Source organism: Anolis carolinensis, chromosome 4, assembly GCF_035594765.1.
Source record: "Anolis carolinensis isolate JA03-04 chromosome 4, rAnoCar3.1.pri, whole genome shotgun sequence".
NCBI lineage: Eukaryota > Metazoa > Chordata > Lepidosauria > Squamata > Dactyloidae > Anolis > Anolis carolinensis.
In genome coordinates, this window is record NC_085844.1 from 181,449,959 (window position 1) to 181,476,715 (window position 26,757).

Here is a 26,757-nt window from a genome sequence, read left to right on the forward strand (position 1 = left end):
ATCATCCTGATCCAACTGAAGCTGGTAACAATTCGAGTTACCAGCTTCAGTTATTTCTTATTGATCACTTATTGTATGTATATGTATATGAATATGTATATATATATCCACACACATACATACATACAAGGGGCTGCTGATGTTAAGGCCTTTTCCCATCTTAAAGACACTTCCGAGCATCCCTGGTGATCTCTAACACCTACGTTGGTTGGAAAGACTGCACGAGTGGCAACTGTCGATCCTCCTCCTCCTCCTCCTTTTTCTTCCCAAAGATGGACTCTGGGGTTTCTTTCTCTTCTTATACCGCCAAAACACCCAGGGCCATGTCGGCATCGCCCGTCAGCTTCTGGGCCAGGAGGCGATACAGAAATATTACAAATGAAAGCTCCAATCAATCAATAGGCTCATCCGCTGGGCTTGGGATGCACTCCAAAGAAAACCCAACCAGGCGGTGTTATGGGTGTCCATTCTTCCAGGCTGAGATGAAAGATGTCAGAGTGAAAGGAGTGCTAGGTGGGGAGAGAAGGCACAGGTCCATCCCCACACGCAAACCCCAGGCCTCTTCTTCCCCGCACAAGGTTTTCCCGGTCAGGTCTCAGTCCCGCTGCCCTTCTTCGAGGACTTTCTCCTCCCCTCCTCGCCTTAAGCCTCCGGGCCAAAGAAGTGCATCCCTTTGACTTCCCATCTACACTGACCATTGGCTGCAGTTTCAAACCGGCGTGGAAGAAGGTGGTGGTCCCGGTGTGCGGAAATCTTGAACCAGGTTGAGGCCCGGATGGCGAGGGATGGCACCAACAAAGGAGGGAGATTGGGGGAAGCATTGACTGCCAGGCATGGGCAGGCTTGGGCTCTAATTCCAGGGGTTTTGGACTTCAACTCCCGCCATTCCTAACAGCCTCAGGCCCTTTCCTTTAAGCTTAAGTGGCTGAGGGGGAAAAGGAGAGACCCTCTCTTGCTTCTTCTGCGCGTCTCCGCTTTGGCTCTAACTTTCCCTCTCCTCCTGCGGTTGCTTCCTTCTCCTCCCTCCCTCGCTCCCTCCCTCCCTCCCGGCTCCCCCTTCCTTCCCTCCCCCTCCCTCTGCCTCTTTTTCCTCCTCCCTCCGTCTCCCTGCGCCTCCTTCCCTCCCTCGTCCTCCCGCTCCTCTCGGCGCCTCTGTCTCTTCTCCCCAGGATGCTGATGGAGAGGCCCCCCAGTGACCCGCCGCGGGATGCAGCGCCCCTCGGAGCCGGCGCCGGAGACGAGGGCCTGGGCGAGCCCGACGTGGGCTTGGGCTCCGGCAGCAGCAGCAGCAGCAGCAGTGGGAACGGGGGCGGGGGCATGGCCCTCCTCCTCCTCCCCCCGGGGGAGCCGGCGCCGCTGAATGGGGTTGCCAAGGAGACGGGCCGGCCGCCCCCCTCCCCGGCCGCCCCGGTGCCCGTGATCGAGCTGGTGCGCGGGGGCCGCCCCATAAGAGGCGCCCGGGGCCCGGCGGGAGGCGCCATTCTCGCCCGGAACGCCGCGGACCCGGACCGCCCCCACACCGCGCCCGCCTTGGCCCTCGCCCTCGGCAACGGGACGCCCCCCGCCGCAGGAGCAGCGGCAGCATCCGGAGGAGGATTCGGAGGGAGCCTCGGCAGCAGCGGCAGCAGCGACGCCCGCATGGTGCAGCTCAGCCCCGCGCCCGCCCTCCCGCTCCAGCCGCCCCCGCGGACCATGCTCTACGGGCTCGGAGCCCCACTCGGCCCCGCCGCCCCCGCCGCCAGCGCCGCCAACGACAACGCCAACGCCAGCAGGTCCGTCCGCACAGCCTCCCCGAGCCCCACGCGGGCCCTGGTTGTGGAGGGAGGAGGAGGAGGAGGAACGTGCCAGCCTTTTGCCCTGAGCTTCGCAATGTGGTCTCTCTCTCTCTCCTCCTGCGCCTCTTTGCTTCCGAGAGCAGACCGCCTTCTCCGTCGAATCACTGCCCTTTCCTTTTCTCCAATTTCGTTTTGTCTCTACCATTTCCCTTTCCCTTCTCCTTCCTTTCCCCTTCCCCATCCCTTCCTTTCCCAGTTTCGAAGTCCTCCCACCTTCTGTCTTCTTCCTTTTATTGTTGTCGAAGGCTTTCATGGCCGTAATCACAGGGTTGTATGTTTTAGGGGCTGTATGGCCATGTTCCAGAAGTATTCTCTCCTGACGTTTCGTCCACGTCTATGGCAGGCATCCTCAGAGGTTGTGAGGTCTGTTGGAAACTAGGCAAGAGGGGTTTATATATCTGTGGAAAGTCCAGGATGGGAAAAATACCTTTTGTTGTTTGGGGTACCTCACAACCTCTGAGGATGCTTGCCATCAGGCCTCTAAAAAAAAAAAAAGGGGGGGGGGGGTTAGGGGTTCAAACCACCCCCGAAATGTTTCAGGTTAAAAAAAAACCTGGTTTACTCATGAATTTTAACTGGTTAACCAAATCCCCATGCTAAGTCTATGAGACGCAAAACATTAAGAGTCCCTCCAGGCACTATCTCAAGCAGATATTGACAGGTCTGTAGTGGGGTGGTGGTGTTACAGGTTCAACCCCCCCCCACCCCACCCCACCCAAATTTTCAAAAACCCCTCCGAATTTTTTTTCTGGCTATGGCGCTGCCTGCCATAGATGGGGGCGAAACGTCAGGAGAGAATACTTCTGGAACATGGCCATACAGCCCGAAAACATACAACAACCTTCTTCCTTTTTTGTTGCTATTTTTATGATGATTTTAAATCATAGATCCATTCAATTAACAAACTTTTGCCATACAAGTCTTCTCTCGATAAACATTATTCCCAAAGTCACTACCTTATATGGCGCTTTATACAATCCTTAGATGTGTATCTCCCATTACCTGCACCCTCCCCCCAGTTTCACCCCTCTCTCCTGGAACAACAATTTCAAATGATGTCATTGCATCTATTTAACCATGTGGAAAGCTTGGTTCAAAATCTGTCTGTTTTGTCGTTTAGAATAAACCATGTGGTATACCAGTCATGGTTTATATGACTGTTCATATATTTCTTTTTCCTTTGATTAATGAAATCATTGGTTCTATATTCCCAGAGATAAGACCACCATCCTCGGGCTATCGTAGCCTGTATTGCCGCTATCATATGTTTTAGGATTTCTGTCCAATTATTGTTGTCTTCCTTTGCCTCTACAATGAGAGACATGAATCTGGCTTTATTCCACTTACATTTCACCTCTGTTGTTTCTTCCATTATATTTCTTACTTTACTGTAATAGTTCTGAATTTTATTACAGTCCCACCCCATGTGGGAGAATGAATGGACCTATCCCCCCACAATTATACCAAAATTTGTTGGAAATATTTCCCATTATATGAGCTAATTCCTTTCTTCTTCCTTTTTTATTTTTCTTTCCAATTTTGCTTAGTTGCCCTGCCTTTTGTCTTTCTTTCCTTTTTCTCCTTTTGAGTTTAGTGTATCTGTCCCACCTATCATTCTTTCCCTTCCTTTCCTTTCCTGTCCTGTCCTGTCCCCTGCTCTCCCCCTTTTTTCTTCTTCTAATTTTGCTTAGTGGTCCTGCCTTCTCTCTTATCAATTTCTTTTCCTCTATTTTTCTTTCCAATTTGTTTAGATCTCCCGTCTTCCATCTTTTTCCTTTCCTTTCCTTTCTTTTCCAATTTGGCTTAGCTGACATTTGCCTTCTGTCTTATTCATTTTTTCCTCTCCTTTACTTTTTTTTTTCCAATTGTGTCCTCTTCCTTTCCTTTTCTTTCCTCTCCTCTCCAATTTTTCTTCCCAGTTTTGCTTAGCTGTTTCACATTTTATCTCAATTCCCTTCCCTTCCCAGTTTTGTTGAGCTGTCTGTTTCTGTCTTATCCATTTCTTCCTCTCCTTGGCTTTTCTTCCAGTTCTGACCTCTTCCTTTCTATTTCCTTTCCTTTCCATTCCTCTCCTATTTTTCTTTCCAATTTTATCTTCATTCTCTTCCCTTCCTTGGAGAGATAGGGTGGGGGAACAAATAAATTATTATTATTATTATTATTATTATTATTATTATTATTATTATTATTATTTTATTATGACACAGCAAACAAGATAGATATGCTGGATTTCGTATCACAAAACCACAAGTCGAACACTTCCCAAGTGTCTAGGACTGTGTGATATTATTATTATTATTATTATTATTATTATTATTATTATTATTATTATTTTGTTTAGCTGTTCGTCTTCTGTCTTATCCATTTTCTTTTCTCTCTTCTCTTTTCCTTTTCAATTTTGCTTATTTGTCCTATCAATTTCTTCTTCACCCTGCCTTCTTCCCGTTCTTTCTTCTACCTTTCCTTTCCTTTCCAATTTTGTTTAGTTCGTCCATCTTTAGACCCACTCCTTTCCCTTTCCTTTGTTGCTTCATTCTCCCGGTTCTCTCTGCATTCAAATCTGCATTCGGATTTGTTTGGTCCTTCCCTTTTATGTCATTTTTTTCAGTACCAGAAGTCCGAGCACAGTGCCTTCTTGTCTTGTCCTTGTATGGTCAGAGTTGGAACTGTATTATTGTTGTGGTTGTGGTTATGACTGATATACAAGCACTGTCTGAGTGAGCCCCAGGAACTCTGCCACATGAAAGGAAGAGCAGGCCTTCCCAGAAAAAAAAATCCTTCTCTTCTTGGTAGCTAACTGTCAAAAGATAATAGTTCTTTTTCTACAGAAAATAGGGCAGGTGAAGTGCCAAAAGCCAGTAGCTGGCAGCTATCTATCCGGGTTCTCATCCTTTGTAGCATAAAAAAGAAAGAAAGAAAAGAAACCAAGTCACCTTCTTAGGCAGATCTTTAAAAACACCTTTGTTGCTCGTTTTGGAAACATTTATCCTGGAAGAATTGTAAAGCATTTTGTACCTTCAGATCAACAACAAGAAAACAACAATAATTTATTTTTATTTTTCCCCACATTTGTACCCTTCTCACCTGGAAGGGACTCAGGGCAGCCTTACAACAGGCAACAATTCAATGCCAACAACATACAATTCAAAAATCAACAGTTACAATTAAAACCAGACAATTAAAACATTAATTATTAAAACATCAATTAAAGTCATGCAAATTCAAACCAGATAATAATAATAATAATATAATCATCATAATAAAAACTTTATTTGTATTCTGCTCTATCTCCTCAAGGGGACTCAGAGCAGATTCCAGCATACAAAAAACATAGAGGCAAACACTCAGTGCTTCACCACAAGTGCAGACATGAATACCCTAACAACCCACCCAGTACTATGAATGATTTGTTACTAGTTCTGCTGTAGTAATAACAAATTGCATGAAAGTAACAGAGGTATTGCTTGCTCATGGGTGCTCTCTCTCTCTCTCTCTCCCTCCCTCCCTCCCTCCACACACACACACACACACACACACACACACACACACACACTGCTGGTAGAATAGGTCAGAACTGGGAGAAAACATTATTTCCAGAAACTATACTGAGTGTTACTAGGTTTCTTATGTGTTGCCACTATTGCTTATGTTATTGTTCAGGATCTTTTAAAAATGTTTTCATTTTGAATGCCAGCAGAAATGCCATACAATTTTTGATACCAACAGGATTGTCATGCAGTTTTTATGGCAATTCACATTGATGTTGTGTCTGAAAGCTTTGCAAAGCCATAGCCTTGCTGACTTTGTCAAGCTTAGCCAATGCTTTGACAACAATGGTGTGGAATTAATGTTTTCAGCCAGGTAAACAGCCCTGTGATTTTTTTTCTTTAAAATGATGCAATTTGTGCCTTCATTCTTCTTTTAGGGACACCTTAACAGCACTGAAGACATCTAAATCATAAAACCTTTGGGTTACATGATGAATGGATTTCAATGAAATTTGCATTCTTATAATTTTGCTTAGAACTGCAGTTTGGGTTCTTTGTGTCTGTCTGTGTGATCATTTATATGGTGTATGCACATACTGAAGAGCCTGCCTCATGCAGCCCACACAGGCATGCATTTTTCATACATGCATTGTCTCTTGGAGGGACTAAATGAATAACATCCCATGGGCTTGTGTATTGGTCTGTTGAGTTAGACCACCTGGGTTTCTTCCCTCATTTTGTTGTTTTTATGCTTCTTCTTTTACAGTGTTTTCTTTGGAGAGCCAGACAATTACCTAATGTACAACAACCGAGTGAAAAGAAGACCTTCGCCCTATGAAGTGGAGATCTCTGATGGTGAGAAATTCCCTTTTTTCCTTCTCTTGGATTAGGATGGCTTTTGGATCATAATTGTATCTGCTAATTCATTGCCCATTATTGCTGGGGTGTTGAAATAATTTAGGCAGCAGCCTACAAGTGGGACCTGTAAAAATTGTTGTAGAACGAAGCTTATTGTTGCAGTTAGCCAGTCATTCCCTTTTTCAGAATGTCCCATTTTATCCTTCCTCCAGGTCTAAGCTTCAAACTCAGTTGCTTCAAACTACTGTATTTTGAGAATCCCCATAAAAAATCTCTTTATGAGTTAAAAAGATAACTGACCAAATGTTGGAGTTACTCCAAGACCTCCTTGTTGTGTAGATGACAGTGGCCATTTTTCTTCAATATTCAGAGAATGATTGGCTATTTGTATGTACTAATTAGTTATTAGTGTATGGACTGTCTTAAGATGGAAAGCAGCAATGGTGACAATGATGATTATGTAGGATTAAATAGGAAGTATGTGAAAGACAATAGTCATCTAGTGCTTTGTGACTTTTGCAATATTAGTCATTAAATTTCCTTTAAAATGGAGCTGCAAGTGAAGCACATAATGCCCATATTGTAAACAGATAATAACATACATAACTGTGTTGTCTGTGGGTTTGTTTGTTTTGGGGGCGGGGTTGGAGGTGGAAGAGGATTTACCAGATTGTGATCTAAAGATTTCTACCTTGCCATACAATTTTGTGCTGAACTGGGAGAAGGCTTTAGTTTCTCCTGTAACTCATCTGTTTCCTTTTGCTGTTGCAATGGGACAACTCTACACAGCACACAATTGAATTGTTGCAATTTCACAGTAATGACCCTGGTAACATACTGTAAAATCTTGGGATTTACAGTTTAAAGAAAATATTTACAATTCTCAGCCAAAGAGCAGCTCAGGATTTCATGGCTGCCATGACAACCATGGGGCTGTCTCAAATTATATCTGGGCCCACACATCAGGCAGGACACACCTTGGACCTTGTTTTTGTTGTGGACGGTGGGACAGTCAGAGTGGAAGAGCAAAATATTCTTCCAGTGTCATGGTCTGACCATCATCTGATCTGTTTAAGTATCGCCATTTCTTCTAACCTCCGCAGGGGTGGTGGACCCATTAAGATGGTCCGCCCCAGGAGACTGATGGATCCGGATGGACTTCTGAGGTCTCTTGGGGATCTTCCTGTCTTGGAGACTGGCGATCCTGTCGATGCCCTGGCTGATCGCTATAACAGGGAGTTGGCAAGGGCACTGGACACGATCGCTCCCGAACGTCCCCTCTCGCTACGTAGAGCCACGTCGACTCCTTGGTTCACTGAGGAGCTGGCTGTGATGAAGCGTGCGCGGAGGGGACTAGAGTGCATCTGGAGGAAATCTCGGGATGTGTCTGACCAAGCACGGGCTAAAGCCGCTATTAGGGCTTACTCCGTGGCTTTGCGAGCAGCCAGGAAAGCTTTCACGACTGCCCGCATAGCGTCTGCGGCCAATAGGCCATCGGAGTTGTTCCGAGTTGTTGGGGAGCTCCTACGGCCTCCTGAGGCACAGGGGCTTCCCGATGACTCGGCAACTAGGTGCAGCGATTTCGCTCACCATTTTGCAGGCAAAGTTGCTCAGATACGCCCTGAGCTAGACTCCAGTTTAGTTGTAGTTCAAGAGGAGGTAACCGAGGTACCTGTCTGTTCGATCTTATGGGATTCTTTCCGGCTTGTTCTTCCTGATGACGTGGAGGGGATTCTCGGGTCTGTGAGGGCGACCACCTGCGCTCTGGATCCTTGCCCCTCCTGGTTGGTCAAGCTGGCCAAAGATGGGTTGTTGGATTGGTTTGTGACCATAATAAATGCCTCTTTGGTTCAGGGGTCAGTTCCATCCTGCTTTAAGCAGGCGGTAGTAAAACCACTATTAAAAAAGCCTTCGCTTGATCCATCTATTTGTAACAACTACAGACCAATCTCCAACCTCCCATTTTTGGGCAAGGTGCTGGAGCGGGTGGTTGCCAAGCAGCTCCAGGAGTTTCTCGATGACACTGATTTTCTGGACTGCTCGCAGTCTGGCTTCAGGCCTGGGCACAGTACCGAGACGGCGTTGGTCGCCTTGGTGGATGACCTCCGCAGAGAGCTGGACAGGGGGAGTGTGACCCTGCTGGTTCTCTTGGATATCTCAGCGGCTTTCGATACCATCGACCATGGTATCCTTCTGGGGAGGCTCTCTGGGATGGGGCTTGGTGGCACTGTGCTGCAGTGGCTCCGGTCCTTCTTGGGGGGTCGTTCCCAGATGGTGAAGCTGGGGGACTCCTGCTCGGACCCCTGGCCATTGACCTGTGGGGTCCCGCAGGGGTCTATTCTATCCCCCATGCTATTCAACATCTACATGAAACCGCTGGGAGAGGTCATCCGGAGTTTTGGAGGGCGTTGCCATCTCTACGCAGATGACACGCAAATCCACTACTCCTTTCCATCTGAATCCAAGGAAGCCCCTCGGATGCTGAACCAGTGCAGCTGAGGATCAATCCTGACAAGACAGAGGCCCTCCTGGTCAGTCGCGCGTCGGATCGGGGTATTGGGTGGCAACCTGTCCTGGACGGGGTTGCACTCCCCCTGAAATCACAGGTCCGCAGTTTGGGGGTCCTCCTGGACTCAGCGCTGACGCTTGAGGCTCAGGTGTCGGCGGTGGCCGGGAGGGCCTTCGCACAACTCAAACTTGTGCGCCAACTGCGACCATACCTCGTGAAGTCTGACTTGACCACGGTGGTGCATGCCTTAGTTACCTCTAGACTGGACTACTGTAATGCGCTCTACGTGGGGCTTCCCTTGAAGACGGCCCGGAAACTACAATTGGTTCAGCGCTCGGCGGCCAGATTAATTACAGGGGCGAGCTACAGGGAGAGATCTACTCCCCTGTTCAAAGAGCTCCACTGGCTGCCGTTCACCTTCCGGTCCCAATTCAAGGTGAATACCATCATTTATAAGGCCCTAAACGGTTTGGGACCCACCTACCTTCGTGACCGTATCTCCTATTATAAACCTGTTCGATCCCTCCGCTCATCCGGGGAGGCCCTTCTTTCGCCACTGCCTTTATCCCAGGCCCGTCTAGTGGGAACGAGAGAGAGGGCCTTTTCTGCTGTGGCTCCCCGACTGTGGAATTCATTGCCCTCTGAGATCAGGCAAGCCCCCACCTTATTGGCTTTTAAGAAAGATCTAAAAACATGGCTTTTTCGATGTGCCTTCGGGGAGTAAATGTTATATACCTTTTTGATTACTCCCCTTGGATTTTATCCTTTGGACTGTTTGGACTGTTCCATCTTATACCCCTGTTCTCTTTATTTATATGCCTCTCTCTCCCGAGTTTTTAATTAAATGTTCATGTGGCCCGCCCTGTCTGCTCTGATTTGTGTTGTAATGTATATGATTATTTTTGTACTATTATATTGTGTTATGATATATTGTTTTATTTTGTTATATTGTATGGTGTCTGGGCATGGCCCCATGTAAGCCGCCCCGAGTCCCCATCGGGGAGATGGTGGCGGGTTATAAATAAAGTTTTATTATTATTATTATTATTATTAGCTCTAGTGACTCACTCAAACCACAGATCCAGGATTCCATTGGATGGGGCCATGCCAGTTAAAAAGAAATTATGCCAGTATAATCATGTAGTGTGAAAAGGCCCATCGATGGAGTAGAGGGATGATTGCAAGAAATGACAAAGTAGATGCTATTAGTACTTAATTTCTGCAACTGAGAAGCTGCCCAACAGTATTAAATTCTAGATAAGAAAAAGGTTAATGTTCCCAGCTCATCCCTAAATGATCTAGCAGATTGAGGTGAGAGCAATTTCCAGGTTATAGCCATCCAAATGAAAGAGCAACTGATAAACAATCCTCCTTTGAGAAAAATCCTCATTATGGAATTCATTGGAAATATATATTCTTTTTATTGTTTTGAGCATACTATTCTTCCAATGGTGTAAGTTTCCAGGAGGTGTCATAGGGAACCATATTTAGTCAATGGCTTTTCCACAGAAATAGAAATAGAAGTGATACAATATCTTTTTGTAGTGATTGCTATATATAGATTATGGATAAATTAGCACAAATTGGTATCAATTAAGTTTTAATTTCAAGACTTTCCGTTTTAGGATTCTTCTGCCTTTTCTGCTTTTGCCCAACTTTCTAAATCATTTTGTCTCTCTAAATCATTAGGATGGAAAGGCTGAAATAATTGAAAATGATGGTGGTGGAGCAACTTATAGGAAGATTGTGCAGGAATAATAGAGGGTGTATTTCTGTGGAAGTTTAGACATTTTCCAGCAGATTCTGGCCAATTTTTGGCAAAGATAGATAGGTAGATAGGGCATATTGGTTAGAGGCATGGGGTCTACCTTGAAGTGTAGGTTTCTTTGGACATCATATGGTCTGTGTTCAGGTTGGTTTTCATCTGATTGGGAATGTTAACACCCACCATAAACTGGAGTTTATGGATGACAACTGAACAACATTTGGCAAGTCACAGACTATTTAGATCTGGACTAAAGAAAGTATAAGTGAGGATGATGATAAGCTTTCACTGATGTTAAACAATAAACTGAAATGGGATCTTCAGTTAAAAACTTTGGGGCCCAATAGTTCAGTGGTGCCAAACCTGTGGCTCGCCAGGTGTTTTGGACCTCAGCTTCCAGAACTCCTGGCCATTGGACAAGCTGCTTAGGGCTTCTTGGAGTTGGGGACCCAAACATCTGGAGGGCCACAAGTTTGACATCTCTGCAATAGATAACTGTGACACATATTTTATGACACATACTTACACTTTATTTTTTTAAAAAAATGATTAAAAATTGCTGTAGAAAAACTGTATTGTTGTGATCATGGTAACTTAATTATCTTAGATAATTAACTTGTTAAATGCCTTATAAAGGTTCAGATGGACCCCTAGTGTGAGAACCTCACTTTAAGGAGGTGGTTAGTATTTTTGGATAGCATGTTTTAAAGCAATAGATATTTGCTCATGCTTTTCCTTCCTTTTTGCATGTACTCATCTCTTTTTTGTTTTCAAACACCATTAAACTGAAAATCAAAACCATCCCCGCTAGACAAAAGTCCAAAACATCTGGCTTTTTCATATTTTGAAAAGGTTTTGAAAAGCAGGTTTTACATTTTATGTCCCTTTGTTCACATGTTTGGCAAAGTTCTCTATCTCTAAACCCCATTTCTCTGTTGCTATTATGCTATATATTCTGTTATTAACAAATGATATACCGGTATGTGTTAACGGCCACCTCTAACTAGCTCTGTTGTTATACCGTGAGCTCTATTAAAATGCATATTTTATGAAGTGTGGCTTTTTGGAAGAAACTGCTTTACTCAAAAATTGAAATTTCTGCAGTTTATATACAAATTAAATTAAATATCATTTGGGCTGCCTATTTAAAAAGCAAAGGCTCATTGCTAATCTGTGTGATAAGACAAAGCAACAGGACTGAACATCAGTGGAGGATATCTTCAATTGAAGATGACACCTGTATTCACATCTGTAATAGTTTACCTTTGAGCCTATGTCTGTTCAAATGGTGTTACATCTTTGGCAGTGGGAGACATGTTACATGGAGGGCAAATTCAAAGATTTCACGGCATTGCAGTAATTTGCTGAGTTAAACAAGCCATGTGGCTTAGAGAGATGTACCTCCTCAAGCTCCTGGGGCTGTAGCCAAATTTGCCTTTGTTTTCCCTCTTCACATGCTGCATGTTACATCAATAAAAACATATGAATGTGAGATTATCTATGGGACTGAGTAGTGGTGTGAAATGGATTTAAAGAACCAAATTAAGATCATGTTCATAAAGGCATTGCACCCCAAATCAAAACTCTATACAGTCTCTAGCAAGTGCACCTTCCTGTGGAAGTGGTTTTTTTTTTGTTAACTTTAGTGAAGAAGAAAACCTGTATGTCCATCCTTTTGCATTCTCCATCATTAAATTTGATAAGGAACAGTAACCCTAGAAGATGGCAATTTTTTACATTTCATAGGAGCTAAGTGGACTGTCAGTCCCATCTTCACTTGTGTAGGGGCAATGGGCTAATTCAGTGAACACAGGACAGGTTGTAAGCTTTATCCTTAGCAGGTTTATTTTCCTCAGTTAGCCCGAGGTACCTTGCCAACTCTGTAGAATGCTAGGGATAGTAGACAGCAAAATTGAACAAATGGATTAGAGCAAGAAAATGAAAATAGCAGGAAAGGCCATTCACCTGCAAATCATAGAGGTTAGAGTGGCTAACTCGGGCATGGGCAAACTTAAGCTCTACGGGTGTTTTGGACTTCGACTCCCACAATTCCTAATAGCCCATTGGCTGTTAGGAATTGTGGGAGTTGAAGTCCAAAACACCTGGAGGGCTGAAGTTTGCCCATGACTAGGCTAATTGGCTATTGTGAATGCTGGCTGGGGGATTCTGGGAGCTTCCAAGTTCTGATTCAGAATGATATATAATTGCTTATATTCTTCCTGTGTTTTTTATTTGAAGCAGCTGAATAGAGCTCACAGTCCTCCCAAACAAAGGTGTACTCCCAATTTCCCCCTTTTCCTCTTGATTCTGTAATGTAATTGCTTAAGAAGATGGCCAATTAAGTGTCTTCCGATTCTGCCATCTGACAACCTGGCTGAGCATTGCCAGGACAGATAGTGACATTAAAGTATTGGCATGCTCACAAAACATTTCTTGGTGAACATAGGCATTGTTTGAACTGAAATTCTTACTATGACTTCAGTTAAGTTGTGTGACTTGGAGACATTACAGAATTAGATACTACCATTCTAAATATCAGAACTACCATGCCAAAATGACAAGTAGATGCAGTTTCCACTTGCATAACTGACAAAGATGAGATTCTGGGATTTATCTGTTGATATAATGATATTTTAAAAATGAGGAAGGAAGGAAGAATAACTATTTTCAATTAAAACTTTATTTTTCAGTTATTCTGTTGCTAATGTAGAATTATGTTGCTTGAAAAGCAACACACTTCATTCACAATGCATTCACATTCACTGATCTCTCTCTTCCCCCAATTCGTAATTCAATCTCTATTTAAGATTATAAAGTGTAAAATAACCTACTAACTTTATGATGAATTTTTTTTGCAAATGTTTTGCATATGCAGGATGACTTTTATTTTGGATCACCTCTGTTTGAGATTTCTGTGCTTAGGGTATTTCAATATCAAGCAAGTAAAGTAACTAGAACAACTAAAAGTGTGAAAAATAAAGAACAATTTAGGCACTCAGTCTAAACCCAAAACAATCTTAGCATTGCTTGCTTTAATCTGTTCTGCCAAAGTTTTTCCTTCATAGCCTCAAGGGCAAGGCATGGGAAATGTCACTAAATGAAGCTACTAACCACCAGCAACTGAAAGATGTTAGGTTAAGAGAACATTCCTGGCACCCAACCTGGCCGCCTCCAGATGCCCTAACACAGTGATTCTCAACCTGTGATCCCCAGGTGTTTTAGCCTACAACTCCCAGAAATCCCAGCCAGTTTACCAGCTGTCTGGGGATCCACAGGTTGAGAACCACTTCCCTAACACCATACTGGCAAGAAGAGGGGAATTGAAGCTGAATGCACCTATTGGATAACTAGCCAGGTTTTGTGACTTTTGTCATGCAGTACAGATGATAATGATAGGGGTTCTTAGCCAGGAGTCCAAAGAAAGGTTTGAGGGGGTTCTATGAGTTGGAATTGAAAAAAAAAATCAATTTATTATCTTTACAGTATTTTCTTTGACGTCTAACTGAAATCTAGCTTTTCCTTCACTTGTTGCATATCTAATAAAATTGCTTACACTCATCCATACATTAAAATCAAGTGTGATGTTAGATCACACATGATCACATTCCTGCGTGTACAAGCTATTATCTGACATGCTGATGTGGAGTGTCATAAAACTATCTGCTGCTACACTCCGAGAAGGGTTCATGGTTTTTGCCTGGTTGGCAAAGGGGTTTGTGGAACAAAAAAGGTTACAGTATCCTTCATGATATGTAAGGCAGCAGAGAAGCTTCAAGGATGAAGGTTAGGTTATGTGGACCACAAAGCTTTGTCATCCAAAACCTTGCAACTATCCCCTGCATCTCCTTTCCCATACTTAGCCTGTAACAGGCAGCCTTGGGAATAAATGATCTTGCCATTTTACTAGATTGAACAAAAGCATGTTTTGAAACTACTAACTGTATGATTCCATGAAAAGAAGCCCAGCCCTATCACTTGCTTCTGTTTATGGTCCCTTGATATAAGGAAAATATATTTACAGTCAAGGGGCTTTTTAGTTTTAGGTATCAAATGTCATAGAAGTGTAGATTGTTGCATCAGTTTGGGTAACATTTGTTTTTCTTTTTTGTAGATGTTTTGCTCTTATATTAATAATGTGCCTTCAAGAGTAATTTGTATGGTTATGGACATGTGTATGGACAGTGAGGCTATCCTTACACTTCCAGCATTTGAATAGAGAGATAGAGAGAGTGATGTAATATATAATTTCTCAGCTCTACAGAAGATAAACCTTAATTTTCTGAGTTGCACACAAATGGGTCCAGAAGAAAGATACTAACTTCAAGTGTTGATGTCTTTGTCATCAGCAGCTATTAAAAAGTCCAGGCAGAGAGAGCTCCTTTTGTTGGATATCCTGCAACAAGGCACCCCTAATCCCTATGTGCACAATTTCATAGGCTATGATAGCTGAAATTCCTAGTTCTAACCAATGTTATAGTGGAGTCAAGGCTCATATGGTCAAAGCATCAGGGCTGTTTGTTTAGCAAGGATGAAAACATAAATAACACCTCACTCAAGCTTCCCTGTTCTTTTTGAGATTTGTCCTGCTCACAACAGCTAGATGATTATAATGTGTGGAAGAAGGCTGGGGAAGGTGAGAAAAGAAGTTTAAAGGTGGAGAAAAAGGATGGATTTTCTCAGTAATAATATTTTGTGGTCAGTTAGCCCTGCTATAATGCAAAATGTTTCTGATGGTTCCGCTTTGAACAGACAGTTAAAATATATTTGTTTTACCTGAGATGTATAGCTAGCTGTCCCCTTCTTGGGAAAATGTATATCTATACTTCATGCCATAATCGTGCATACATTCAATGGGGGTTGATGGCTTCCAGGTAGTAAAACAGTGAAAGTGAAGGAAACTTTAGGTGAAACTGATTGTGGTCTGACCTTCAAGAAACTATCCAAAGTGCTAGAACCATTTTGGTGATAGGGTTCAGGATTTTGGATAGTTCTTTCAACATTTCAACTAAAATCCAGAGGGCATTTACCACTCCACATAGTGCATCACCTGCCATAGCTCGCAGTATAAATTGTATGCTATACCACAATTTTAAACACTCTTCCCATAACTCCCATAATAAGATTTTTTTGATGTGGGGTTTTTGGGGGCATTTTTATTATGTTACTATTTTATTTTAGTTTATTCTATTTTAAAGAAAAATAAAATAAATAAATACATGACTCATGATGTTTTATAAAAGTTAAAAAAAGGAATTCATATGTGCTCCAAGATTAAAGTTTCCTACCACTACCAGTCAAAAGGTCTTCTGCACTATTAACATTTTTTCCTCCTATGGCAACAAAAAGGTAGTGTACAGGTTGGAAAACAGAGGCTTTCAAGTGGCAAAAGACCAGCCTGATAGAGATTTTAGGATAAAAGCCATACTTGAAGAATGTGACAGTTCTTCAGATGCACACACTAGTAAGTCAATCTTGTCAGAACCTTCCTTGCATATGGTGATTTCATCATTTTTCTTTTTAATGTTAGTAGGTGCAGAAGTTGGGAAAGTAGTTTATTTGGAAGACATAACCCAGAATCCTCCAGACAGTCTGGGGAATTTAGGGAATTACTGTCCCAAATTGAACATCTACAAACTATAAGAGATCTCTTTTCTAACTGGAGAACAGAGGGTTAATGGACACATTAGGAAGCTCAACATTAGCACCCAACTCTTTTAGGCAGCTGCCAAGGCTCCAGTCATCCAGTGGGTCCAAGCTGGTCAGTATTTCTTATTGCTTTCTTAGTCCTCCTGGTCCAAAGAAATTCTCAAAGCATGCTCCATCCATTCACTCCAATATGTCTTCACTATAGATGCAGATAAAGCATGCTAGATTCATGCTCAGACAAACGATGCCAGTTAAGTTTCTCAATTTGCATAAAACATCATCCACGCTGAATAGGGGTAAATGTTGTTTGCATAAAAGAGAGGGGAATGACATTTGTTGCTGCCTTTAACATACAGTGATTCTTGCTCTTATGCACAGGGTTGAACTGGTCGTCTGGGTTGGCATCGGGATGGACATTTCCCTCACAGCACATTGGCAGACACCGGGGCTTTTTCACCTTCCTCTGGAGCATTGGGCAGGATCATCTGTTAGGATCAGGTGGGCGTATCCCACACAATCAACTTCCTGCTTTGATTTTAGGGTGGTCAAGAAGGTGGAACAGAGCAGAGCATCCTGGGCCTTAGTTCCCAAGTTTCATTGGCGTCACCTACCTGGTGACAGATTAGAATATAATACAGAAGTATTTGATGTGTGTGTGGGAAGGGGAACTGGCAAAAAGTAGGTGCCCCACATTATATGTGAAAGTATTTTCCAGTTGTATAGAAGCATTCATTGGATCCATCCCACAGGTTATGAACAACTGCATCCCTATTAATTTTCCAGCCCTGGGTCACAACTCAAAAATATTTTACTCTCAAGAACCCAAATGTTCTCAATACATATATTCTATCATGAACATTGAATTATTCAATTGTATGGCTTTTATACCAAATAATAAGACATATATTTTTATTCCCAGTGCTTTAATTTAACATCTGAAAAGCACTTAAAGAGGCATAGAAAGGACAGCACTTGGTATTTTATGTTAGGTTTTTGCTGAACACTCTGAACATTTCACATATTAATTTTAAAGATCCTTACAAGTCCTTATGATAGGTGAGGATGATTTTTTCCATATTATAGATGTGAGACTAAGATTGAGAAAAGAATGGATTGTCTATTTTAGTGAGTCTGGAGCAGGTTGAACCACTGAGCTGTTGAACTTGCTGACTGAAAGGTCACTGGTTCGAATCCAGGGAGTGGGGTGAGCTCCCGCTGTTAGCCCCAGCTTCTGCCAACCTAGCAGTTCGAACACATGAAAATGTGAGTCGATAAGTGCCACTCCAACAGGAAGGTAACAGCACTCCATGCAGTTATGCCGCCGTCATGAACTTGGAGGCGTCTACAGACAATGCCAGCACTTTAGCTTAGAAATGGAGATGAGCACCAACCCGCAGAGTTGGACATGACTAAGCTTAATGTCAGGAGAAAACCTTTACCTACCTAGCCTTACATTTTAAACTGAAGGTTCCCAAAATAGAACCTCAACTACTGCAATTCTTAAATTTTAAAGTGATATCAAAAAAGCTTACGAGGTATAAAAACAACATATTAATTTAGTATATGATCTGCCTTTGTTGTTTCATTCTTATTGGAGATTTCTTTTAGACAACATCTATGGTCTGGTCATAAGTCCTCCAGTTAAAGTCATCACATTTGTGTGGAAACAGCAATAATGAAATCCAATTGTTAGTTCAAACAAAAGTGCACTCACTTGTTATGTCAAGACATATAAATAAGTTTGATTCAGTGGTTCTGCTTCAGTCGAGATTAACAATTGGATTTAAACTGCTATGATATAATCTTGGTTTATATCTGTAGAAGATATATTATATATGTTTTAAATTCTGATAGTAATCACAAACCTATCTCTTATTTACTCTAATACTAGAAACAAAGGTTGTGCATACACACATGTGTGCAGAAACAGATATGTGAAGGTAGACAAAGAATTCATATTTTAACAATCTGATTTTTATATAATCAATGAACATGGGCATATATTGCATTATAGTTCTTTTAAGGTTTTTCAGTTCATATTGATTAACACTAATTTAAACAAATAACCAATAAAACAATAGATTTCAGGGTACATCTTCTGTAGAAATATTTATAACTTGTCTACTATGACAACTAATTAACTTTGAGAGAAGGGGATCTGTCCAGCTGGAATAGAATATAATGGTTTAGATTGGGGTTGTGGATTGTGCAGTCCTTTCATATGTTCTTGAACTAAACTTCACATCAGCCCTAACTTGCAAAAACAAATAAAGAGGGATGTTGTGGGCTGCAGTTTGCAACATGAGGAAAACTTCTCCCATGGTTTGGGTCCAGAAGACATACAAGAAACAATTGTACAATTGTTTCAGTCTGGACATGCATGAGTAGAAACTATTTCACATAGTAAAGGGCTCTCTTGATACCTTCTCTCCACTGCTGCCTTCTGTGTCTTCGGTAAAACTTGTACTTGAGGTTTAGGGGAATTCCTATAATGGCATAGAACAGAATGCACTTAGAGGAGACAGCAGATATGAAAAAAGCCAGTTTTCATAAGTGAAAGTGCCTTTTTGATTGCATAAAGCATCTTTGGATTCAAACAAGTCCTTAAGATCCTTACTTTGAAGTGGGCTTTATAAATATTCTTTATAAATATTCTATTCATGACCCAGGATTAATTTTTATTATATTTCTCTCAACTGTGAGAATTTCCTCAAAAACTGTGGAGTTTACAAAGACCATTTGCCACCTGGGATTTATTCTGTGAGAAATCTATTTGGTTTTTTAAATTACCTCCAAAATTACATAGATTGTACAGGAATGTTGCTTTCAGCATATAAAACAAGCAAGGAGACTTGTTTTATTGCAGAAAAGTTATTTTCTGCACGGAATAATTACATATTTCATAAAGAATGAGTTCCGAACCACACATTTTCTTCCATCCAGGATTTTATTTATTTATTTATTTATTTCAAATATTTCTATCCCGCCCTTCTCACCCGGAGGGACTCAGGGCGGCGTACAATTGGCAACAATTCGATGCTGATACATCATTAAAAACAACAACATATAAAAAACACAACCAATTAAATACAGTATAAAATATAAAACATAAAACGTGTTTAAAATCTGTTCGTCCAATATCCTCCAACTTTATCCATATATATATATCCATATATTTTTGATAGAGTAGTCCCCATTTAATCTGGAATTTAAATATTCATGACTCTTTATTCATAGTTTAAAATCATGTGTAGGCAAAGCTTTTTTAATATAATGGTTTCGATCGGGGATGTGGATTGTGCAGTCCTTTTGGATATTCTTGAACTAAACCTCACATCAGCCCTAGCTGATGATGATAAATGAAGCCACATCTGGGGGTAATTATATTTTAAAATAAAGTAAACATTTATTTTCTTACAGATGCTTTGATTACAGGCCAGCCAAATACATTGCAGAAAGTTCTGATGTTCCACCATAAGTGATGCAATAGGATATAATAAGTCTTTAAGGCAGTACTTGGGAAAGTCACAATGTGGACTAAATTATGCAGAAAACTACTAGCAGCTCTCAAATTCTTGGAGCAGCTCTCAATTTGTTTTTGTTTTTAAAAATCTTCCCAATTGCTGCCCATGGGCCAGATTATAGTTTGACCTGTGTTTTATGGGAGGAATGAAATTGACATATAATGTTTATCTTCCAGTTCTATGCTGGAATATATATATATATATATATATATATATATATATATATATATAATCTTTGAATGCCACATCTGCTAAGTCTGCTGAATATTTAGTACTTACGGACCACCCAATTTTTAACATAAAGCATTTAATACAATGTATTTTACAGTTTTGAGTGCTAACTTTATATTTTTTGTCATTTTAGGTCCTCATACAAAGGTGGTCCGTCGAATATTTACAAACAGCCGTGAGAGGTGGAGGCAGCAGAATGTCAATGGGGCTTTTGCCGAGCTCCGCAAGCTGATTCCGACTCATCCACCTGACAAAAAGCTCAGCAAAAATGAAATCTTACGCCTGGCTATGAAGTACATCAATTTCTTAGCTAAGCTGCTAAACGACCAGGAGGAAGAAGGGAACCAAAGAGGCAAAATGAACAAAGACACTGGCATAGTGCAAGAGGATCTCCTTCAGGACATGTTGTCCCCAAACTCAAGCTGTGGAAGCTCATTAGATGGAGGTGGAAGCCCAGACAGTTTCACTGAAGAGCATGAGACAATAGAGCCTAAGCACACAAGAGCTCTTCACCATTCCCTTCTTCCCATTGAAAGCAACACACAGCGATGATGAACCTACAAAGAGGCATAGGCAAGCCCTTGAATACCTGATATTTGGAATTTATGCATGCCCTTTCCCCTTCCTCCTCCTTCTCCTCCTCATCTAAAGATTGAAATGGGCACTTCTTAAGATTTCCATTCAGGCTCAACAATCTGAGAAAGGAAAGAGCAACAGGATGAGAGAGTAACTTGATGAAATTCAGTCCCTTCTTTTTTGCTTCAGACCCAGATGCAGCTTCAACCTTCAAAAGTTGTTTTGATATTGGTATGCTTTTGGAAAGATTCAGCATTGTGGGGTTGAAACAGGCAGGTGGCTCATCGTGTTTTTGTGCCAGGTTTACAACAGATTTGACTGCTATTTGGTCCTTGTTCATATTACCTCTGTTTCTGCATTGCATTGCCCCATCTCTCTTTCAGTGGGACAGACCATGCATCTTCCTTCCTGTGTATATATCCTTGGACACGGAAATCTTCAAAAATAATTCACTATGTGTGGTGGTATTTTTCCCCAGCTCACTTGGTGGAAATTTATGCAATCTGTCTTTGGCCTTCAGACAAGAGCTTTGCCTTTTTAAAGGAAGAAAGGAAATACTTGCTGTGAAGGAACAGTTGACTTTGTATTGTGGCTTTGCTTTCTGTTGGTTTTGTTTTCATTTTCCTTAATATAGCCCAGTTTTGGATTGTTTGAGGTCTTGTATTTATCATGTGAAATTCTTTTGTTCAATGCCAACATGCAGTATCTGCTGAAGGTTTTTGTTTTGTTTTTTTAAAAAAATAAGGTACACCAGTGTGGAGGCTTGCTTTCCAGCTTCTGACAGTTCACCACAGTGTATTCTTCTGACATGGGTGAGCAATAGCTTTTCCTTAAACATGTTGTTTTGGGGGTTCCCTGTTTTGTTTTTCATGAAACAAAAGTGATGAAAAATGTGTGTGTGTGAATGTGTGCATATATACCATGTATACTCAAGTATAAGCCAACCCGAGGCACCTAATTTTACCACAAAAAACTAGGAAAACTTATTGACTCGAGCATAAGACGAGGGTGGGAAATGCAGCAGCTACTGGTAAATTTCAAAAATAAAAATAGATACCAATAAAATTACATTAAGTGAGACATCACTAGGTTAAATAGTTTTGAATATTTACATAAAACTGTAATTTAGGATAATAATAAGACTTTAATAAGATAAGACTGTCCAACTATGATTACCTAAATACTCGAGTATAAGCCGACCCAAATACTCGAGTATAAGCTGAGGAGGGCTTTTTCAGCCTCTAAAAAGAGAGAGTGGGGGGACGACAAGATTTCAGAAATGCATTTTTGACTTGTTTGGGTTTACTTAGGTAGCAATGATCAAGCACAATCTACCAGAAAAGAATGGGAGATGCAAAATGAGAGATCCATATTCATTGCTACTGCCATTGGTCAGCAAAGTTGAGCACACTGTCTCCAGAAGCAAATGTCCAACCATGTTGTACCATGGACTCATGGACTCACTAGGATATTTGCAGGAGAAGCCCTGAACTACTACTCATTAGAAACTCTTTTCAGAGCATCTTTGCATTCTGTTGTGCAATTTAGATTTGGGGTTGTATGTTTTCTAAATATTTTACAAATGTCAGTATAGCTGTTTCCCAACTGATTGACAGTTTTTATGTTTACCATTGGTTAATTTTATTTGAAGAAAGAATAATTGCTTTGACATCTAAACAACTTCAAAGAAGAATGGTTTACAATATGCTGAATGATTTCTGGCTTTGAGGGGAGGTTGGATTTTGTAAAAAAGTTTCACTTTGGGCAAAAAAATGGGAGGGAGAGAGAAAGGGTTGTGTTTAGTTGTGATGAGGAGAAAAAGAAATGGAGAGAAAGAAAAATGGAAGAAAAAGAGAGAAAGAGATTGTTTATCCTATTGGATGGTAGACCCTTAAAAATAAATACCCAATGATAATTGAAGAGATTGCTGTGGAATAATCGCCTTATTGCTGCCATTTTAAAATGTCTCCTTCATATATATTTTATTAACTGGAAGTAACCAGAGAACACAATCTATAGACTGGAAGAGAAATGTGGAAGTCAGATTAAATGACTTGTAAAGCACTAAATTCTAATTCGTAGGCTGCAGGTATAAATATAAAATACCAATTAGGTAATAAGCCTGACTGAACAGAGAAGTTCATATTTGAGTAAACCTTTGAGGCGTGTGCTGTCTCTGTGCTTCACTCAATCATTGACTTGTACGTCTGTCGTCATTAGGCCATGGTTGGGGTATTTTTCTTCCAGACTTAGTTGTTCTTTTTCACTGTTTACAAAGACTCTTTTCCTAGATAAGTATCTAAATAGGAAATTGGATACAGCTTCATCTGTCTATTTAGCCAAGGAAAGCTGTGGCAGAAAGGCTGACTATCCCACAGCAAAAAGAGATTTGGAATTTATCAAACTGCTAGGCTAACACTATGTAAGATAGCAGGAGAAATACATTATGGTACTTTAAAAGGTCTGCTGTGGTTTGAGAATGAGAGTATTTATGTCTTCCTCATGCCATGGGAATACAATGACAATGCAGATCTATCAGCCTGTAGAGGAATGCTCATCTCCATACTTTAACTTAGCAGCCCTAGTAATAATAATGTGTACAAATTGGTTTAGAAGGATTTTTTCCCCAATGATTTAACAGTGTCTATAACAAAATGCCCTCTCCCATGAATCAAGCTGCTAATATTCCAAGCTGCTACTCAATGTAAAGTAAAGGTAAAGGTTTCTCCTTGACACTAAGTCTAGTTGTGTCCAACTTTGGGGGTGGTGCTCATCTTCATTTCTAAGCTGAAGAGCCATCATTGTCCATCTCCAAGGTCACATTACCTTCCTGGTGAAGCGGTACCTATTGATCTACTTACATTTGCATGTTTTTGAACTGCTAGGTTGGCAGAAACTGTGGCTAATAGTGGGAGCTCACCCCGCTGCCTAGATTCAAACCACTGACCTTTTGGTCAGCATTTTTGCAGCTCAATGGTTTAACTTGCTGTGCCACCGGGGCTCCTGCTACTCAATGTAGTAACTTTTCCACAAGAAAGCAATAAAAACATGTCTTCTTCACTGATATAGTAATTAATGCAATAAGATAAAGGTAAGGGTAAAGATTACCTCTTGACATTAAGTCTAGTCGTGTCCGACTCTGGGGGTTGGTACGTATCTTCATTTCTAAGCCGAAGAGCCGGCGTTGTCCGTAGACACCCCCTATTTTATCTGTAAGAATAGAGAAACTTGAATTCTCTCATCTGATTGGTAGTTTCACACTTCTTACACAGCCCAAATAAAAAAATCTTTGTGCTGTGGTTTTTAGGCCTGATCCTGGGGTTATTTGGGGTGCTGATTCAGAAAATTGCATTGGACAGACTGCACCAGCTCTAGATTCTTAGATATGGTTATCATGACTTTCTGTGGGCAAGCAGATGAAGACTGGTATAAGGCATATGTTCTATATCTCAAAAACTAAAGATGATATGGAAAAAATGGTGCAATTTTTGGAACCAGCAGGTCAAATGTACTCAGAAACAGAGCTAACATTCGAGGCTCCAAAATGTATGTTGGTCAGTGTTATCAATGAAATGTGGATATCTTACTTCATGATTTACTTATATTTTCGCTTTACATCCCAGTTGTACTTTAACTTGGTACCCTTCAGAAATGTTGAAATACACACTCCACGACTCACAGGCAGTATGGACAATGGGGAGATGGGAATTGCATTCTAAAATATGACAGGAACTAAATTAGAGAAGGATGTCCTAGTTTGATCAAATGGGGAGTAATCCCATTTTCTCATTCTCTTCCCACAGACAACATGCACATTAACTATGCTGGTTAACATAATCATGCTATAATTTTTTTCTTATAAGTAAAGGGCCACAGCATAGGACAAGCTGGAACATGCCCAGAGGAGGGCGGCTAAAATGTTGAAAGATCTGGAGACCATGCCCTATGAGGAGTGGCTGAAAGAGCTGGGTATGTTTAGCCACATTCACTCAAAAGGACGTTCCAGTGTGTTTCAAAATAAACATGTTTACAATAGCAACCATAGAAACAATCCTATACCTGTTTATTTAGAAGCAAGTCAACTGAATTTAATGGGGTTCACTTCTGGGCAAATATGTACACGATTCTCACCATATTTAATTAACATCTCAAAATGTCAGCAGCATTCATGTGAAGAGGGAAGATATTTTGTCACCAAAATCTTTAGAGTGGTAAAACAAAAGAAACAACAAAAAGTAATGGTAATGACTGATGTGTTAACCAGTGTTTACCTTGATCCACATTCTACTGCACCAAACTAGGAAATATCCTCCTCCAAAGTAAAAACCCAAAGTACAACACAGAATTTTTCCATATGTGTTTTTTTGGTACTTGTTCAAGGTAGTTTTTTTAAAAAATGTGAAACTATTCTGCAAATCTGTGCAAGGAGTTTGTATTAAAGCATTTCAGCTGTGCAGCTAGGTGATTTTTAGATTTTCAACTTAATCATCTTATGATAGTACTGATGGGTGTCTTTTCCTTCTAAAGTTTTGCTAGTCAAAAGTGTTATTTAACTTAAATCAGAGGTTGGAATACTGTTCATGATTTACAAATGTATTAATTTCCCAACAAAATGGATGGGAAATTTTGGTGCAGTGCCTAGCATCTAAATTCATTTTGAGATCATGAAAGCAGAGGTTTGTAGTTGTTACCACAGTGTGCATCCATTTGATTGCACATTCCATTGTGCATCTGGTTGAGCAATTTTGCCACTTAGCACAAGGATTGTATAATTCTGTTCATATAACCCAGTGGTTTTCAACCTGGGGTCCCCAAATGTTTTTGGTTTACAACTGCCAGAAATCCCAGCCAGTTTACCAGCTGTTAGGATTTCTTGGAGTTGAAGGCCAAAATCATCTGGGGACCCCAGGTTGTGAACCACTGATGTAACCCCAAATGTGAAGAATATACATATCTATACATATCTGAGGTAGGGCATTGGACAAAATGTGATTTTGAAGGCAGTGTTGCCTTTTTCCCAGTAAGTCCCTCAGTGAGACTTGTTTCCCCATGGCCTTCCTGATAATAGCTATATGCATGGTTAAGGAGCCTTTCATACTCTACAGTTAGGATTCCACTTTAACTGCCATGGCTACATCCTATGGAATCCTGGGATTTGTACTCTGGGGAGACAATAGAAATTTCTGTGATTATTCTAAGTAGCCTTCCTTAAACTGAAAATCTCAAGGTTCCATAGGAATGAATCACAGTAGTTGAAGTGGAATCAAAGCACTATAATTTGGAAAGCCTCCAAATTTGGTTTTCAGTTATAAATTAAATGTAGCAGTGAGAAATCTAAGAGCAAGAGTAAGAAATAATTATATGTGTAGCTCAACCCACAGATAAGGACTATGAATGTGGACTGGGGCAAGTACAGGAAACAATGGGAGAGCAGAGGGGAAAAACACTAGGTCTAATTTTGAGCAAAAATGTACATGGTCCTCTAGGATGTGGCACAATAAAAATGTACTACAGTAGCAACTAAAATAAGTAGCACTCTTCCTCTGGTTCAGCAGATGTATAGAAGTCAAAGTATGAAGGACAATGGATTCCCTTTGGTTTCCCTATTCTCTTTCTTCCTGACTTAGCTTTCCAGTAGATCTCTATAGTCCTGGTTTGAGATACAGGATGTGTATGGATCAATGTATGATGTTAACATTGCTGTATCTGAATAGTATGGGGCAAGGAGGAAAATTATTGACATCTAGACGCCCTCCCTTGCCCCCCTCCCTCTCCCTCTCCCTCTCCCTCTCCCTCTCCCTCTCCCTCTCTCTCTCTCTCTCTCTCTCTCTCTCTCTCTCTCTCTCACACACACACACACACACACTTTTAATCCATGTGAGAGAATGGTACAACCCATGTCATTTTCCAGAAATACAGTCTCTTTGTAGTCTCCCAGCATCTGTATGTCTGGGATCTGTTGATGTGTACTTTATACTGTGGTTTGGATGGTACATCTCTACTTTCCCCCACCTCCTTTCTTGCCTGCTCTGTGTCTTGTTGTATATAACACACCTTCAAACTGTTCAGTTCTGAGGAAGCAGCACTTTTGGTCAGTGTTGTGCTGTGGGGTAAATTTCTTTCTTTCCTCCTTTGTTTTTCTGCCCTTTATAGCAGAAGTTAAGTAACCAGAACTGGTACCTTTTTATTCTTATTGACTTTGTAAAGCCCACAAGGTGATGTACTATTTAGAAAACACATTTGTTGTAATGTGTATGTATATATAAATAAATAAATATATAATGACTATATTGAGGATATTTCTAAATAAAGGTTTACAAATCAA

General features: G+C 41.0%; 1 protein-coding gene across 2 annotated transcripts; it reads left to right on the forward strand.

Moving 5' to 3' along the window:
- Positions 1-26,757, forward strand: tal1 (TAL bHLH transcription factor 1, erythroid differentiation factor). Of its 2 annotated transcripts, XM_062978325.1 has the most exons (4): positions 1-1,772; positions 6,090-6,178; positions 16,480-16,599; positions 19,990-26,757. In XM_062978325.1, exons 1-4 carry the CDS (start codon positions 1,171-1,173, stop codon positions 20,406-20,408), a joined length of 1,230 nt encoding a protein of 409 aa, XP_062834395.1. In that variant the 5' UTR covers positions 1-1,170; the 3' UTR covers positions 20,409-26,757. The 2 variants fall into 2 exon arrangements, with proteins under 2 accessions (XP_062834395.1, XP_062834396.1); XM_062978326.1 differs by lacking the exon at positions 16,480-16,599 and having other exon boundaries at positions 13-1,772.